General features: G+C 48.1%; 1 protein-coding gene across 1 annotated transcript in view; it reads right to left on the bottom strand.

Moving 5' to 3' along the window:
• FADS6 (fatty acid desaturase 6) overlaps positions 1 to 19,015 on the bottom strand; it is a 178,449-nt gene that overhangs the window by 76,405 nt on the left and 83,029 nt on the right. Inside the window, exon 4 of the mRNA XM_085617082.1 lies at positions 5,668 to 5,855. Coding sequence (XP_085473208.1) covers positions 5,668 to 5,855 — 188 coding nt within the window. The remainder of the gene's footprint in view (positions 1 to 5,667; positions 5,856 to 19,015) is intronic.

Here is a 19,015-nt window from a genome sequence, read left to right as displayed (position 1 = left end):
CCAGCCTTGCCCCCCCCACCCCTGCCTGGCTACATGCAGGGGAGAACTTTGCTGGACTTTCGTTATTTTCCACTAAGCGCTGGGAGCGCTTCATTTGTAAATCTCTAAGCGCCTGGAAGCGCTGGACTGGTCTTCAGCGCTGAGAGCGCTTTCACTTCTGCCCTTAGCGCTAGGAGCGCTTTATTTCTGCAAGCCGGTGCCCACCCGGCGTTTGCCCCGTCTTTACCGCTTCTGAAGTCCCCTGGCAGGTGCCCACCCTGCCAGGGACGTGGCCGTGGTCTTTGGCGGGTTCCCACCCCGCTTATTTGTCTTAATTTCACGGCGGGTGCCCACCCCGCCGTATATTTCCTATCGCGAGGGAGCCTACCCCTCTTGCGGCCCGAGAATCACCGCCGCGGCCGGGGAAGCCGAGGAAGTCAGGCAGCGCTGACTGGGACGTGGGCGTGGTCTAAAACAGGAAGCGGACGGGAGCCTACCCCGCGCTCCTGTGACGGAGATCAGGAAGTGGCGCCAGCGTCTCGGCGCTGCGCAGGGCTCCCGTGTGTCGGAGGGAAGCCCCGCGCCGGGAAGAGGAACGCCGCCGAAAGGAGGTGCCAGTGGGAGCGGGCGGGAGCCTACCCCGCGCTCCCTCGACCCAGAAGGACTGCCGGCCAATGAGAGCCTCCCTCGATGAGGTCCGGTGAGTGGGGCTCTGGCCTGGGGGGAGGCAGTGCTTCTCGAGCCTGTGAGGCTCCGACGAAATCACCGCATCGAGGGTGCCAGAGCGCGAGTGCGCTTCAGCATAGAGGGGGCATTTATTGGACAGGAAAGAGCGGCCCCGGAAGGCAGCGGGCCGCTCCCACGTGGCCCCCACCTTTGTAAAAGAGCCGGCAAGGCTCCAACGGTTGTGGGCAGTGCATACTGTAGAGCGCTGGGGCGCTCCAACGCTCAGGGGGCATATTCGTTTAAAGAGCCTGGAGGGCTCCAAACTACGCAGCATTGTTTTGTTTAGAGCCAGTTGAGGCTCCAACGACGGGGACCAGGAGTATTTGTTCAGAGCCCCATGAGGCTCCAGCAACTCGGGGGCGTTCTTGTTTTCAGAGCCCACGAGGCTCCAACGTTACTTGGGGGCATCCTTTTTGATAGAGCACAGGGAGGCTCCAGAGGCACGCCGGTGCCCTAGCTCAGTTTCTCCAGTTGCCCAGCACTTAGTAGGCAACTGCCACGTGTAGGTTGTGCTTTGTGCTCCTGGCTTGCGCAGCCTGCCCTGCCTGGCCCTGACTCTGCTGGACAGGGCGTCCTAGCCCCGACAAGGCCAGTTGGCCTAGGGACTGCCACAGTTAGTGGTTAATGTGAGTTTTGCGCTATTGTTCCTAAACCTGCACCTCTGAATGTGTTTGTATGCGTCATGTGCCTTGTGTTTACACCTCTGAATGTGCTTTTAGGCATCATGTGTAATGTGCTTTTACCCCTACAGGTATTGTGATACTTAGGTGGTTGTTTCTCTCCTAGTACAGGTGGTACTAGTGAGGTCCTGGTTCCCTGCGCGATATTTTACTAAGGTGGTTAGGGTTGCGTAGGTGGTACTTACCTGTTACCAGTGGCTACTGGTTGTGTGCTACATGAGTTATTTTGTGCTACAGTAATTTTCTATCCTATGTTCTAAATACTAAGTTCTAAAAGTGCTAATTCCTGACAGTGGTCCATGTGGCCCTGTCCCCTGTACATATAATCCCTTGTAAATTCTGCCCGTGCCTGTTGGCACATTGTAAAGTGTGTGTTTTTATCTAATGTGTTTGGTATAATACAAAGGCTATTTTTATATAATACCTTGTGTGGAGTTTCCTTTGTGGTGGGCCTTGGATGTTGTTGCTGGGTGCGCGCACAAACGCTTTACGCATTGCCTCCAGGATAAGCCCGACTGCTCGTGCCAAGCTACCAAGGGGGTGAGCAGGGGTTATCCTTGGCGTGTAACTCCCCAGCCCTGACTAGAGTGGTGGTTTCTGCCTGGCTTTGGCGCAAGCGTCAGCCAACCAGAAATCCCATTTGTAACAGTGATGCATAGGGGCCTTAACACTCTTGGGCACCAGTTCCACTGCACCTGCCTTACTAATGAGAGGTAATGCCTTGTGAAGCAGGCAGTCTCCTCTTCATCTTTCTTTCTGCCATCTCTCTGAGGCTCAAGGTAAGGTGTCTGCTCCAAGACGCTGGAAGGACTATCTTAGACTGTTGATTTCTGGTAGACATTTCCACTCTCTATGATGGGACAGATTTCCGTAGCTAAAATGTGTTTTTACCACACTGCTTGTATGTGCTACAAAAATGTAATGTAAAGAACACACAATTGATTAATGGAATGCAGAACAAATCAAAACATTCACCCCCAGTCAAGAAATCTGGGTTAAATCCAGCAATCACCAGGCTCACCTCATAAGGCCTCCCTGGGTCCCTAGGAGGCAGTGTCTTACCTCAACCATCTCACCCCTCCAGGATCTGTGTCAGTGGAGTTCACTGCGCTGCTGAAATTTCACTGTTCTCGGGTATTGTCTCACGAGGCTGCACCACCCACTCCACTGGAGCTGGCAAGCACCCGGAGGCATTCCACCGCATGCACAGCGATCTGAACTGTTATTAGGGTGCCACGATTGTCTCGGGTCAGAGCCAGCTTCTTGTGTGCAAAAATCGGGGTGATCAAAGCTCTTCTCAAAATGGCTGCTTGGCCCGCCCTTGATCTTCTTTAGTTCCTGATCTTTGTCCCTATAGCAGTGGGCGCAGCACCAGGACCAGAAGTCACGTCTCTCCGCTTTAGGGTGCATACAGACTGTGATCTGGCCCAGGCAGGAACAATTACAAGGCAGGACTAAGAAGGATTTCTACTGGGGCTGCAGGAGTGATTGGGTTTTACGTTTACCCAGCCATATTGACAAGCAACACACCACCTTCAACCAGTTCAAGGGCAGAATTCACATCTAATTACATTTTCCATCTGAGATATGGGGGTTCTGGGGAAATGACTGACAAATGCCAGATGAGAAAGAGTTCACAAATCAAGGTCTTCCTGGTCCTCTTTTATGGCCCAGACCAATGAAACTTCCTCGCTGATCGAACAGAATTATCATGACTAGTAGTCCATTCCTTCTGCGTTTGGCACTATGCAAGCCAGTGCTTACTCAGTCCAATATAGGAAAACCTATTTCGCTCAAAAGTAAAATCTATTCTCTCAGAACAGAAATCTCTAGGGGCCCGATTCACAGAATTAACTTAAGACAAAATCCTAAACTTACTACGTTTGGTATTCACAGACTGCACTTACTACTTTTGGTATTCACAGAATGGATTTACGACTACTAACTTTACGTCCGCACTCGGGCCGGAAATTCCAGCCCGGAGGCGGAGCTTCTGGCCCGGAGGCGGGGCTTCCGGGCCAGAGGCAGAGCTTCCGGCCCGGAGGTGGGGATTCCGGCCAGTGGCGGAGATTTAGCCATGGCCAAAATCTCCACCTCTGGGCTGGAAGCTCCGCCTCCGGCCCGGAAGCTCCGCCTCTGGCCTGGAAGCCCCGTCTCTGAGCCGGAAGCTCCGCCTCCGGGTCGGAAGCTCCACCTCCGGGCCGGAATTTCCAGCCCGAGTGCGGACGTAAAGTTAGTAGTCGTAAATCCATTCTGTGAATACCAAAAGCAGTAAGTGCATTCTGTGAATACCAAAATGGTAGTAAGTTTAGGATTTTGTCTTAAGCTAGTTCTGTGAATCGGGCCCAAACTGTCCAATATCCAGTGAGAGTAACTTCACCCAGTCTAGTTGTGTCCTTTGCATTCCTGTGTTTGCAGTTTTGATATTCCCACTACATAGCTAGGTCTACATGAAACATAATGCTCAGACAAACACAGGACTTGATGAGCTGTTCATACCTGAGATGTTACAATATTATGTCTCTGGGTGGCAACTAAAGTGGTTTCTTGCTATAACTTTGAGAGTGCCCTTCTGCCAGAGCCTTAGAAACAGACCATTACTCCTGCCTCTGACTTCTCATCTGGATATGCGTCCTTTTCAAACATCTTCTCCTCTATAAAGCCATTCATTTGAGATGCCAGCTGAGTTGCCCGTGAAGCCCGTACATGCTATTCTACTATTTATTTCTCCCAGACCTCTAAGGGATCACAACAGGCTCCCTCAAAATGAAGTTCAGGCCCAGCAAATGGGTATCACCAGGACTTGGAGTAACTCGGTTAGCGTTGGAGTTTAGGAAAAACTAAAAATGCTCCTTTGTCCATCAGAGTGGACTGTGCTAACATATTACTGTCTAGAGGTGTTTTCCAGTCACGTTTTACACATGTGCTCCAAAAACATTTTCTGTGTGGGCTGTGCTTGATAGACCAATTCTAGGACCGGCTTCCCTGCCCCTCCGCTAGCAAGCACACTCTTCTACCCCAAACCACATGAACTCAAAGGGTGGAAGTACTTTCCAGGGATTAAGTTATGCATCACTCCAAACACTCTGGAACGGTGTGGTCATTTTGAGTGCAATCACTTTAATTCAAAGTATCACAAAGGGGCCAGCATTCCTATTCTTTTGCATTTAAGCAACGTTTGACCACACCACAAACAGAGCAGCATTCTCCTTCCCATTCACCCAACAGATGCGGCTGCCATGAAGAGAGCCGCTTCCTTATTATCCCACATTAAATCGGTGGGTGGGTGATCATAGAAAGAGTGGATGCTCAAAGCAAGACCAGCGTTGACTTTCTTCCACACAACTCAGAGGTTGTGTTCACCACAGAGAGCAGCATCCATATGCAGCACATTCGCACATTAGACATGCTTGCATTGAGGAGACCATCATTCACATCCTGCCACGTTACTCATTGGCTGGATGCAGCGTGATGGAGTCTTTGGGTGAATTGTTCCATGTTTGGTGGGTCTATAGTTCAATATGGTGGAACGACCTGTCACTATACATAACAGTCTCCTCCTCACTTTTTGATTTCTGCAAGAAGCTATAGACCTTGAGTAGTCCTGCAAGGGCATAGATTTGGCTAGACTCACACCTGCTCAGCACCAGTTTACTGTCGCAGGTGACAGTGCGCCCAACAAATCTGCATAGTATAACCCCAGATTCCTATTGCTATGAACTTTGTGTCAAAATCTCTGGCATGGTTGGTGTCTCGAGGATTCTTCCAAATACCCTAGTGGTGCCTACCCACAATTAGAACCATAATTATGATATTATGGAAATGGTTGAATATTACCTGTCACTGGTTGTGGTTTCCACCATCACATGTTGCACTAGCCCTCTTTCTATAAACTTGGGTTGATACAGTTCAGTTTACTCACATTTGTTGTAATGTATTTATAAAGTTTTATATAGCACAAACATTTTGCAGCTAATTACATACCCAGTCAATGCCGCAAATCTCCTGGCATATGTTTCGTGGTTTTTCGCCATTCTGCAGAGGGCAATGTTCCTTCACTTCAGCGATGCTTATTTGCTGCTTATATATTACTGTGGCAAAATACCAAATTAAGCCTAGTGTGTGCCACATGCTCAATCAAGCAATACAGGACTTACTCCCTGCTCAGAAGAAACCCTTTTAAAGCCTTACATGTTGCATCAGTCCTACACAATGCATTATGGAAGCATAATTCAGTATTTTTGCAGTGAAGTGCTTGCTCAGACATGCAGAACATCTGTACCTGGAAAATATTGACGTGGATGAAGGGCACGGCCAGGACCGCTCTGGTGAGGAACATGCAGAGAAGAGCTGACCCCAGCGTTTGGAAGCCAGAGACCACCAGGAGGAGCGCGCAATGGCCGCACAGACCCAGGCAGATGAGTCCGAGGGTCCTCAGAGCCCTGTGCAACGTCATCTCCTTTAGGAGCCCTGCAAGAAGAGCAAAGAGCATCATGAGAGGAGGATCCTGGGGCAGAAGGCAGAGTGGACAGGGGAGGAAGGGATTGGACACAGCGGCGCGCGAGATCCGCTGCGGTGACTGAAGCTCTGAATCTGCTGCGCCCATGTCCAGGACCAGACTCCTGTCCATGCAACTTTATTGGTCACAGTTACCCCCGGTTAGGAAACCCAAGCTTCCCTTCACCACATTCATTCATTTTAATATTTCTTTTTCTGCTTATTATGAGGGTGTGCTGTCTATCAAGAAGACTCCCTCAGCTTTCCTTTATAATATAACTTGACAAGAATTGAAACAACTCAAAAACTCCAAAGTACCTTTCCCTGTCTTCTTCCAGTGAACCTTTTCACATTATCTCATATTTAATTTACAATCCAAAGTCATCACTTTCTAAGGACACAATTCACACTAAAATCATATTATACACGATCGCTAAGGCAGCCCTATCACCAGATCACAGTGCAATGAAGTTAGTGGGCTGCCACACGAAGGTGAAGAAGGTGCTCTTTGCCCAGGCCAAGATATTTTTATGGCCCCGCGCTCACACAAAAGCATGTAATAAAAGCAGACCTGGGCTACCTACGTCTGTGATAAATTCGCTATGAAGGGTAAAGTCAGCCACCACTAGGTGGAACCATATACTGGAGCAAACCTTGAAATGTTTCCCAAGACACTGTTTTATATTTGAAAAATACGATTATGCACAAGAGTGGGCACGTTACTGAACGACGCCCCAAGCAGCTTAGACAAAGGCCTTTGTGAACACTGAGAGAACAACTTAAGAAGTTTTCCCCCAAAATTCAAACATATGTATATTTAAACTGGGAAAAATATCTCCCTTTTCTCAGTTACCCTCCTCTTGCTATAGGATTCTACATAGCAACCAATATCTTTTCTAACCCTGGGAGGAGTTCGTGGAGTTGTGCTATGCGAAATTCCGCATAGTGGTAAAAAACTCCGTCGCACTACGTGGGTCTCCGCAAGCGGCGGAGTTTGATAGAAAAATGCTGTTCGCGGTGATTGCACAGTGCTGGATGCTTGTCCGCACTGTGCGATCATTGCGAACGGCACCATGCACAGCGCAGGTTTTCCTTTTCTGCCGCTCGAGTAGATTTTTACTCGAGCGGCAGCTTTCTCAACGTGAACGGGCAGTTTCTCAACGCTAGTGGTCGCGAGCCACTCGCAATGAGAAACCTGCCCTCCCCTCCCGGCGTTGAGAAATCTCACCGGGAGGTTTATTTTCCATGTTTGCGCTCGCCAACTTGATGTTGACGATCGCGAATGGGAAAGATCTCGCCCAGAAGTTGATTTTCCTCGCTCGCGCTCGTCAACTTGGCATTGGTGAACGCGAGCATGGGAAAAAACTCTGCTCCGCTGTGCGAAGCAGAGTTTTTGTTAACTCCGTTGCGCAGAGTTCACCGCCCAGGCCTAATCTTTTCCACAGGTGCATGAAGGTGCAATGATTATTTCTGCCTGAGGTCAAAAGCAGCTATTCTGCAACTCTATGTTTTCCATTCCTCCCCTAAAGGTTCCACACAGTCTCCCCTGGATGCCTGGCCCAACCATTCATTCATGTTACGCTTTTTTGACATGGCAAGATTACGTTACTGCTTTCAGACAATCTCTCTCATAGCCAGGCGGGATTAGAAATAATTAAGTGCAGCAGGTTGAGATATAAGAACCACACGAGAGAGGATTAGAAATTATTTCTACGTAGGAGTTATCTTAAAATAAGGACCATGATGCAGAGCGAAAACAATGACATGATAGTTCAGGATTACAAACAGCGACTGTATTCGTTTTATTTTAGATCAAATAATGTATCTGTAAGTATTTAATAGGTTGAATATCAAGAGATTTTGAATAATGACCCTCTGCTGGGAATAAAAATAATGATAATCAGGCAGCAAAACCAATGTTGCAGTATTACTGCTAAGGATGGAAAAGCAAGATAGTGACCCGATTACTTACTGGTAATCTTTATTAATCCTAGTCTCCTTGTCACAGCCCTTACCAGATGTGGTTTCCCACCGTGTGACAGACTTAACTATCTGGTCAACTATGAAACACTACTTCCAGGAAAGGACTCTTTCCTCTATTTCACTTACGAAACGACCCCTATTCTTTCCGGAAGTATAAAGTTGAAGCCACCCCAAAGTAATCCTGTCTAACCCAAGAAAAGTATGAAATGAAATGTAAACCATGTGGATGACTCACCTATCACCTGTCATAGGTAGAGTGGGAATTTAGGAAAGTGACAAACGAGGCTAGCACTCAGAGTGCTGAAGATTACCTCTAGGTTACCTCCTAATCTGTCTGCTTTGTCACAGTCTTTACCAAATGAGGATGTATCCAACCTCGACATTGTGAGCAGTCAAAGGCTTCTCAAGGAGGTAAGGTGGGGGTAGGGACTCAGAACTCAAGCAGTCAAGCATCACCCACAGTAAGTCTCCGGCCTGGTGCTTTTCTTCATAAAAACACACACCAAAATGTAGCTCTACACATTGGAAATGTTTCTAAACAGTTCTAAGTCAAGTGCTATGGTATTCTAGACACACGGAGATACACATGGATAAAGCTGGAACAGGTGTGAGCTCAGTCAATATGGTGCAAGCCACAACCCTGTTTCTTAGACCCATAGGTCTCTCTATCTTATGTTACTAATGGTCTCGAGGGTGATTCAGTCCCACTGGGTTAAAAAACCACTGGAGTATTAGCAGAGGGAGACACAATCGATGTTCCAAGTTATTGTGGCTCAAGTTACCTGGTGGATTGGCGCTTATAGCATGCAAACACCCTGTAGCTGGTAACCAGACCAGAGACGAGTGGACCTGTACACAGCTCCCAACAGTACAGGCTTTTGGCCCTGACTTTTCTGACTGGCTGCCGCTGCTTGAGTATGGTGGCTCAGGCCAAGCCATCACCTACAGGAATCCTCCCACCGTAATGATCTCAGAGCCAGTACCAGTTCTCCTACCTCTGGCAGATGACAGGCATGTTGCATTCATGCTGGCTGTCACATGCTGCGCCTGTATAATGGACTCGTCTCAAATGGCTTTTGTGGAAGCTTGGAGGGAGGCCAGGTGACCCTGTCCAGACTTGGGTAGGCACTGGCAGCACTCCCCAGTTCAGTCTGATTCTACTGGGTTGCCTCACACTCCGGGCTCAGGGGCTGGAGTTCTTCTCTCGGGCAGTCTCTTCTTGCAGGGTCAGGTGTTTATTCCCCTTTCTTAGGAGGCCACTCAGCTCTCCAGCAATGGGCGCAGATATTAGGCGATGTCCCCTCACCTCTGGGAAACTGGCTTTAAAAGATCTAGCCTTGTGTGATGGTCCTCCGGGACTCTGTAGCATATAGAGACCACGGGACAACCCTGGGAAACGCGGTCGGGGTTTCAACCGACTTCTAGGGGAAAGGTGGAAAAGGGCAGGCCTAACTACTAACGGCAGAGCTGCAATAAGGGATGTCTACTCAGATACTCCGTTCGTGCCGCCAACCACGTGCGCTGACGTCACCCTTTATTATATACTCCCTGGTCCGCGCCAGGCCCAGGGAGTTGACTGCGCTACAAAATATTACAGTGGCCGGGTGGCTCACTACACCCTGGACCTCAGCATCCCTTTGAGTACTCTGAAGTTCACGCCCTCCCTTGGTAAGGGATGAACTTGGAACTGGAATCAAGTTCGATAGTTTGGGTCTATCTTTTATATATTTTTTCCACAGGGGATGTTGAACCCATTGTCAATGACCAGGAACCAGCTTTGAGCAATTCCTTTTCATAGTTCATTTTTCCATCTGCAGACCAGACACAGTTTTTGTAGATGTGACGGTTCTCACTGCAGGGACTGGCAATGCTGGCTCCAGCTGAAGCACCTAATGCATGAGCACAATGAAGTTTGAAGTCTTTGCATCTGGCTGTCATCAACATTGTGGAACAGCACTCAAAGAGAGAGAGAGAAAGGGGACAGGCCCTGCCTAGAAGAGTCCCGCTCCATAACAACAGAATCCGATGACTCCCCTTCCCTGCTATCTACACAAATATCAGTGCCTAGCAATAGATCATTATTAGAAGATTGCTCACAGGTCACAATCAGATAGCAAAGATAGTCCTCTCTTCATCCTCCCACACATAATTGTCTGAGCTAAACCCCGTGACTCAGGAATGCATGCAATCCAATTCCACTTTCTGGAGAGGCTGTACCCAAATCTCCTCCTTCTGATTTGTTTTACCAGAAATATAACAAGCACTTGCAATGCAATAGGTCTCACATTTACTATACTTTGAGCTATTGGCATTGTAAATGACAATGCCTTTTATTTACGTGTTGTTTTTAAAACAGATAAATAAAAGGCATTGACATTTACAAGAGTGGGTGCCTAATCAGTGAGATGAATGTGCAGGTGGATGAGTTGGTGAACGTGTGAGTTCAGACCACATTCTTGGTTAGCTGATATTTCTCGTCCGCGTCTCAAGAATCCTGCTGCTGTCACGTGGAGAGCCTCCATTTCCGGTGAATCTTTGGTGTTCCATAAACTGAGAATTAGCCATTACCTAGTCGGTCATTGTTATTTGAGCAGCCTCGCCATAGTGTAACTATGCCCTAGACGTCCACGCGGGTACAAACCTCTTAGGAAGGGTTTTGAATGCATGGATACCAAGCGTTGTGCAATCCCAGGCTTGTGCTGCACCTGCTCAAAATGTTGAGAGCCACCAATGTGTATACTTTAGGCGAGGTGGGAACAACTAAAGAATGGCACATACAACACTCGTCAAAAAGCCGTACCTTTCCTGATATGGAGAATGTAGATTAGTTAACAGTGCGAGCTGGACAAGAGAAGGTACACTGTGAAGGGTGCACCTGGGGTGGAGGATTGTGGGAGCTCACTGATGACATGCTGCGTCAGATGAGTCCTATGTTGATATCAATAATGCAGGCCCTCTAGCTTGAGGGAAACCTGCACAGATCTTTCCGGGCTGAAGCTTGAAAGAAACCTGAAAGCCAAGCATGTTTATTTTTACAATAAGAAGTGATCAAAGGCACACAGTGCGAGCATTTATGGTGCGAACATTTAGGTAGGTTTCAAAAGCTCGCTATCTGATCAGGAAAATGCTTAAATGCGTTTAATTATTGAGACAGTGTGCTCAGCTAGCTACTGCATGCAAATGAAATATGTGTCACTGTTTCCCTTATCAGATCTTGTAAATCAGTGGGGCTCTCAAAGACCAGCGTACATGACACTGAAGCACAGCTAAAGGGTAAAAGTAGGGAACTGGCAATCACTAGAAGAACTCCACAGAGTGTGGAGGGGGGAACGGGAGGCACGGGATGCTAGGAGCTAGCGGCCTCCATTATTACTTTTGACCACAAAAAGCTGCTCCTAGAGTGATGTGACCTTACTACAGTTGTGAGTTGAGTGTGGACATCTCACAAAAAGTGACGGACTGGCCTCACACACCACCTGGTGTCATGCTTCATCATCGGCCAGTCCTCGCCCTCCAAAACCTTCGTTTGATGGAGGGCGGGCATACACCTGGAGACAGGGATGCACTTCTAAACTAAAGAGTGGGGGCCCATGGGGTAGAACGTGAAGTTAAAAATCATTATAGTTACCAAGATATTTTTAATGTGATCAGTAACTATATGATGCTAAAAACAAAATAGCGGCAGGTGGGGTGTTAAGGTGTCCCCTAGCCGTCTAGTGTGAGGTCGACATGTTTCTGCCTCCTTGGCCCGAGCGGGTCCAGGGCATTCATCAGGACCTAGATTTACAAAGAGAGGGCTCCGTTCTTACCAACTGGTAGCAAGAGAATACCACTGCGCGGATGTGGCGTAGGCCACACTCCACTACCTAGATGGCTTCCAACTTTCAAGCCCTAGTCAGACAAACTACTTGCCACATGGGGGGAACACAGGAGGAGACACTCCTGTTCAGTTATCTGAGGCAGGGTGTCCCGTATTCAGCCTAAGGTGTTGCTCCTCGTCCGCCCGAATATATATTCGGGCGGACGAGGAGCAACACCTTAGGCTGAATACGGGACGCCCTGCCTCAGATAACTGAACAGGAGTGTCTCCTCCTGTGTTCCCCCCAGTGGTATTCTCTTGCTACCAGTTGGTAAGAACGGAGCCCTCTCTTTGTAAATCTAGGTCCTGATGAATGCCCTGGACCCGCTCGGGCCAAGGAGGCAGAAACATGTCGACCTCACACTAGACGGCTAGGGGACACCTTAACACCCCACCTGCCGCTATTTTGTTTTTAGCATCATATCGTTACTGATCACATTAAAAATATCTTGGTAACTATAATGATTTTTAACTTCACGTTCTACCCCATGGGCCCCCACTCTTTAGTTTAGAAGTGCATCCCGGTCTCCAGGTGTATGCCTGCCCTCCATCAAACGAAGGTTTTGGAGGGCGAGGACTGGCCGATGATGAAGCATGACACCAGGTGGTGTGTGAGGCCAGTCCGTCACTTTTTGTGAGATGTCCACACTCAACTCACAACTGTAGTAAGGTCACATCACTCTAGGAGCAGCTTTTTGTGGTCAAAAGTAGGGAACTGCCTGGGATCGGGTGGGGTTGCACGAGAGAATGCGAGGGTCGGTGCTGCATACTTCCTCTGAAAGGAAACTGCATGCTGTTGCAAGCCCTAGTGGACGGCTCTGGGCTGCAGATCAGCAGAAAGAGATCTGGGCGTGCAAACCGCGGAAAACAACAGAAAAAAGGCAAACAACGTGTTCGGCGTCAATGCTGCATGTAGAGGTTAACACACTGCCATGAATCCAAATACCCCGCTACCCGTGGTTACCCCCCCCCCCCCCCACAACACCTCTCCCACCCCAAAGGGGCAGACTCTGCATGAAAAACTGGCTTGCACAAACCTGCATGATCCAGATGTTACATGCAGCGTGATGTATAAGCAAAGGATATTTCAATTCATTTTTAGGTAATAGGAGGCTACTTTTTGCGGGGGAAAAACCTTTATACCAAAATTCCCTTAAATACAAGCGCTGAACCAGCATTTATTTCAACGTAAAAATACAATTAAAAAAAACCTAATTTCAATATTCTGCACGTCAAGACAACCCGCACAGCCAATATATCATAAAAGTTGCCCTTCAACTTGAGTGCTTGTGCAAACGTGCAGTTCCGAGCGCCCCTCCTCCTCACCCCCATAGGTGCTCAGAACGCAGCCCATGACACGGGAACTGAAACACGCAGCTCGCTGTACATTCCTCCTCACACATACCTCCTTACAGCGCGAGAGCTGGTTTGGGTTTATAAGTGTCCTCCTGTAGCGGGCGCTGGAAGTTAAGCATGCTCCCCACTCAGCGGCAGCCGCACGTCTGCACCCCGGTTCCCTGCAGCCGAGCACGTGGTCAGCAGTGCGCCCCTCCACGACCGGACCCGCGCTGCTCATCACCCCGAGGCTGCCGTGCAGCAGCAGCATGACTGCATGCTTCACCACCTAAACTCATACACGCCAGCGAGGGAGCGACTGCGAGAGGAGGGCCTTGCTGCGTGCAGGATAAGGATGACAGAAACAGGACCCAAGGGGCCGTCGCTGCCCGTGCAGCCTCATGTAAGACTGAAACCAGTTCTCCTACTCCACTGTGGCGGGAGTGTCTTGTGACCCGCACGCCATCCTCCTCCCTGCAGCAGCGGGCTCCCACCCTCTTCCTGTGACCATATAGGGCGGATAAACCCGGGCAGGCTCTCGCCATTGAGCTGGGAATATCCAGGCACACCACAGCATTGCTGCTTCCCGCTGCCCTGAGAGGCTCGAGTTTGTTCTCCACACCCTCCTTCCCCGCAGCTCTCAATCCACTGCATGTTCAATGAGCCCGGGTGTGCAGCCACCCCATTGCACGTAGGGCAGAGGAGGGGGCGTTTCTGATTAAACTATCAGAAACTCAGTCTGCGATGTAAACACGGCCCCTCCCAGCCGTTTCAAAGGCAGGGTAAAGAGCTAACGTTTTCACAACCAAACACTTTGCATAGAGATGTTTCTACTCTCCCCATCAACAGCAGGCCGAAGAGTCAAGCCTGCCTGGAATGTGTTTGACGCTGCTCCACGCAGTAATACTGTGGAAAGAAGACCACAAATTACAAGAGGGAGCAACGACAAAGCCAGGGCACAAGTCCTAAACAAGAACAGACATTCACAGCGCACCTCCGGCCAGCGAGCCACACGCACCGCAGCCGGCCACCCATGGGGCTGCTGTGCAGCTGAAAGAAAATGGTGCTCACCGAGTATACAACGACGAACGTGTTACTCCGCTAGTAAAAGATCCAGTCCAGGTGGGCAGGAACTAAAGAGGACAGGGTGGTAACCAGGAGGGACTAAAAAACCTCAGTTACAATCGTAACACACCGTTTTGCATAACCAATGACACAAAATGACGCACACCAATAGAAATCACGGGCGGAGCCGAAACTCACCTTCTTAAAGTATATTGATTCCGAGAAGCCCTCGCAGAGCGAGTAGCGCATGCGCACAGCAACGCCAGGCGAGACCTAAAAATAAATGCAGCCTGCTGGTCCCTGCAGCCACACCCTTCCAGCATTATGGAGTCCTGATAGCAGTCACTAATGTCGACAAGAGCGCACGCTTGGTCCTTCTCCAGACCACAGAGTTAGGCTCTGAGTCTCAAGACCATTATGAAAAGCCTCAGGGCGCACATGTTTGTCATATGTGCTGGGCCAACAAAATGTCAGGATACCAGATAACCTACTGCTCGGATCACTCCAGGAAGGAGTGCAAGCTTGTAATCCCTTGTAAACTAATATATTAGAAACTCAGGATAGTGCATAAATGTTTAACATGCGTTTATTGCAGAAATAGCCAGCTAGCATTCCCAATAACCAGGGCTACTCTATAATCAATGGACCAGAGCTTTACCTGTGATCAGTTGGTGATTTTAATGCTAAAATCCATACATTTGGGTGCTACTTTTATTGACTTTTTTCTCAGTGCAAGTGCATTAAACAAGGAAAATGTAATAAAATAGAAACCTATAAAGAGGACCTAATGAGCAAGTACCAGGAACTTCTAGTGGGAAGAATGCAAGAAGGCATTGGGAAGGAGATACATGTATCACTAGCAAGAGCTGAGTACTTTCTGAAATCCTGGCTTTGAGGTGCCAACTTCAGAATGAGGTTAAGCTTACTAGAATTTTTTAGCTAAAAGGTGCAGTGTACAACATAGGACAACAAACTGGAAAGCCCTTTAAAAGGCATGTAACTGTGTAATAAAGCTAAGGCTTTAGTGTGCTCCCAGAAGGCAAAAACAAAATCGCAATTGATTAATAAAATACATCAGCACATGTTCAGGCATATGTTGATTTGTATTTTATAGTATTTATGCAGCCATTAATGGAAGACTGTAAGTGAATTCAAGTTCTGAAAATGCAGGACACATTCCTAACAGATGGCAAGAAAAAACACTAGCATTGGTAAAGCCAATAGGTAGCGCCTTTTGGCTTTACCAATGCTTTCTGACGTTGCTGTTAAACGTAAACAAAAAAGACCACAGTTCGATGTAGTATTTGACACATAAGTCAACACGCATGCAGGTTCCTAAATCATGATGCAGTAGCCATTGTGGCTTCTGGCTCCAGAGTAATGATGCATGAATGCACATGCATCATGATGTGGATGATAATTTAAAAAAAACTCCTTCCAAGATCGTAGGTATCTATTTTGAAACAGTAAATTAAAAGCAAGCATTGGAAACACCAGTAGTCTACCTTTACTTGTGCTAGGACCCACAAACACAGACATACACAAATGTTCACAGACTATTTATGTTGTGTCCTTGTGCAACTTACCTCTTTTTGTGCCTAATGACCCTGCCCTCTTTGCACCACACGTTTTCAAATAACAAGCATTGGCATAGCCAATAGGTCTCGCTTTTGGGACCTTATAAGTATTTAGTTATGCAACTGTTGCATGGCTAAACACTTATAAGGTCCCAAAGGCGAGACCTATTGGCTATGCCAATGCTTGTTTTCTTTCTAATCGCGGCACCGGTGCTTTACTTTTAACATTAAAATTAAAGCGCGGGTGCCGCGATTATAGCAAAAGTAAAGAAATAGATGTTTATTTCTATTTCTTTACTATTGCTATAATCGCGGCACCGGCGCTTTACTTTTAACATTAAAAATAAAGCGCGGGTGCCGCGATTATAGCAAAAGTAAAGAGATAGATGTTTGTTTCTATTTCTTTACTTTTGCTATAATCGCGGCACCAGCGCTTTACTTTTAATGTTAAAAGTAAAGCACCGGTGCAGCGATTAGCAAGCTAAAAATGCTACCGCCTGCCACAGCTTGCAGTGCATGTGCGCGAGAGGTGCGCATGCAGCAATAATCACGCCACATGGCACCTCTGCTGAAGCGCGCGCCCGCGCACATGCACTGCAAGCTGTAGCCGGCGGTAGCATTTTTTAAAGCCCTTACTAAAGTCTCTCCGAGCAGCGTATGCACGCTGACTCAGCGAGACCTAATAAAAGGGGGCTACCAAAGGAGGCACAGAAACAGACCTGGGTGTAAAATTGATTCTGCAAACGTAATTGGATAATTTTGGCGCCTCAGTGTTACTCATGTAATGCAGAGGTCCCGCCAAATTCTGCCAATTGCTGCGTGGCGGAAGATGTTTCCTTTTCAAGCTATGCAATAACAGTGGGAACAAGGCGTTGCTTCAGAATGTGATATGGTGAGTGCGAGTGAGATTTGGTGTCCCCTACCGTGATTTCTGGTCACAAGGAGGACTTACGGTGAGATTTTCGAAGCGAGGGTGGTCAGAGGGCTGCTTCCTGAGTAGGTTTTCCCTCAAGCGACAACAAAATCAACTCAAAAATATAGTGGTGCTGTTTGCACTGATTGTTCTGCCCAGAATGCGCTACCGGTGCAGAAATCGCAGCACTGGCAGGGCAACATGCATTTACCACCCAGTGGTGGAACTCTGCAGAATCTTGTGTGATTCCGCTGAGTGAAATTCCACGAATTCCATCCAGGCCTACACAGAAAGAGGCAGACTGTGCAGAGGCAAGGAACAAATAGTTCTAGTATGCTCTACTGTCTACTAGCATCTGGTAAGACTGAGTGAGCAGAACGAGTCATGCAAGATGCAAGAGTTTGGAAGGCGGAGCCGTAAGTTGCGAGCTTGAGCCGGAAATGGACATCACCACCAGGGCGGCCACCGAGTTCGGAGTGGTCCGGACCGCCTGAGTCTGAGAGGCGGGTGGCAGGTGGTCAGTGGTAGAGCAGAGCATAGCAGGGCGGAGGTTCATGACAAAGGTGCCCGCCGCCGAATGAAGGATTAGCTGCCTGCCGAGTTGAGTTCCAGCTCCCTCTGCCTTTGGCCATGCCTGTGAGCCTCACAGCAAGCCAGCAATTGTTTTTAGTTTTAGTATGCTGCTGCCAAACCTTTTGGCTTTGCCAGTCCAAGTGACCAAGTAGATACAGTGGAATATAACACATATTGCACTAAGCTGAGTTTGTTTAGGACTTTTGGTCACGAGTGATGCTGCTGCAACAGTTATGCACTATGCTGAATGTTTTTGGGTGGAGATAAACTCCTTTAGTAATAAGTAATATCACTAAGTAATAAGTAAGGATCCCTGTTTTCCGTTTTTACAGATTTTTACAGATAAAAACAGACAGAAAACATTTATTTTCTTGTCTGTGTTTATTTTTAGTATTAAATCTTTTTATTGAAAATTTAGAAGCATATACAAAAAAATATACATGCGGGTGTAGCCATCGTATCCTTTAACAGTGCTAAATCCAGGACTCGAAAAGGACAAGCTAAGTCCATCAGTGTGAAAATGGTCCTGTGCCACCGTAAGGAAGCATTGTATATACTATAAATGACAAGAAAAACAAAACAATATGAAAACCCCTAAACCCTTCCCTACCCCTTCCCACCCACCACCCGTGTTCCAAGTCCACCACCTAAACTATCTAGGCCATTCGCAACCTCTAGCCCTATGTCATCTGTTCCGTATCAGAGAGGAGCAGTAAGCGGAGGTATTGAGGGCAAGTAATTTCCCGGAATTTAGAGGCCAACAGGGACAAGAAGGGCTGCCACAGTTCGATATATTTGGATCCCTCCCCTGCCATAGTCAGAGTGAGCTTCTCCATACCAAGTACCTGCCACAAGCGGTGGAGCCAGCCGTTGAACGTCGGGACGTGGGCAGTCCGCCAATGTGTGAGTATATTTTGCATTGCTGTGCCCAGCGCAATCGCTATCTGTCGGCCTCTGCAAGAGCGCAATGGATAGCTCAAAGGATTTAGGAGGCCCAGAAGGACATATGAGGGGAATCGTGGAATTTCTGTGTCAAAATGTGCAACTACTTCATCCAGTACCTGTTTCCAATAGGATTGGAGGTGAACGCAGTCCCAAAGTAGGTGTTCCAATGTGCCTTCCTGTCCACAGCCCCGCCAACATATCGCTTCTCTAGTGTGGTTCATGGCATGGATACGTTCAGGAGTATAATACCAGTAGGTTGCTATCTTTGTGAGGGTGTCAGTGAGTCCCATGTGATATGCGGAATTACGTGCTCTATAGTATATGCCTTCCCACTCTTTATGACTTAGGGGCGTGCCTAGTTCCCTCTCCCATCGTGCCCTTCCGGAGCTGTAAGTGTGAGCAAATCTGGCCTGCAGCATCTTGTATAAGTCGGATATTAGCTTTTTGTCTGTCGTGTGTGTGATAAGCCAGTACCTATAGGGGAGCAGGCGCCTGTCTGCCATGGATCGGACTTGGTCGCTGAGCGCCCAATGTCGCGCTTGCAGATATCGAAGTCTCTCCGTTTCCGGAAACCCATATTCTTGTTTAAATTGATAGAAAGGGATAACTCCCTCTGCGGAGTATATTTGGTAGAGGGTTCGGCACCCTGAGGGCCGCCACCTTGCAAAGGCTATCGAGTCCATACCCGGAGTGAAGTCTGGGTTGTCCATCAGTGGAGTGAGCGGGGACGGGAAAGTGGTAAGTTCGTGCCTAATATTGGTTTGATCCCATATCTCCATGGGGACTCTTGTGATATATGAAGCGTACAAGTTAGGGGGTCTTTGTTGCTTGCGAAGAAATGGAATTTCCTGCAGGGGTCTGCCAGCTACCACCTGATCCTGGA

This window comes from Triturus cristatus, chromosome 7, assembly GCF_964204655.1.
Source record: "Triturus cristatus chromosome 7, aTriCri1.1, whole genome shotgun sequence".
Classification (NCBI taxonomy): Eukaryota; Metazoa; Chordata; class Amphibia; order Caudata; family Salamandridae; genus Triturus; species Triturus cristatus.
This window is presented reverse-complemented; position numbering and strand designations above follow the sequence as displayed.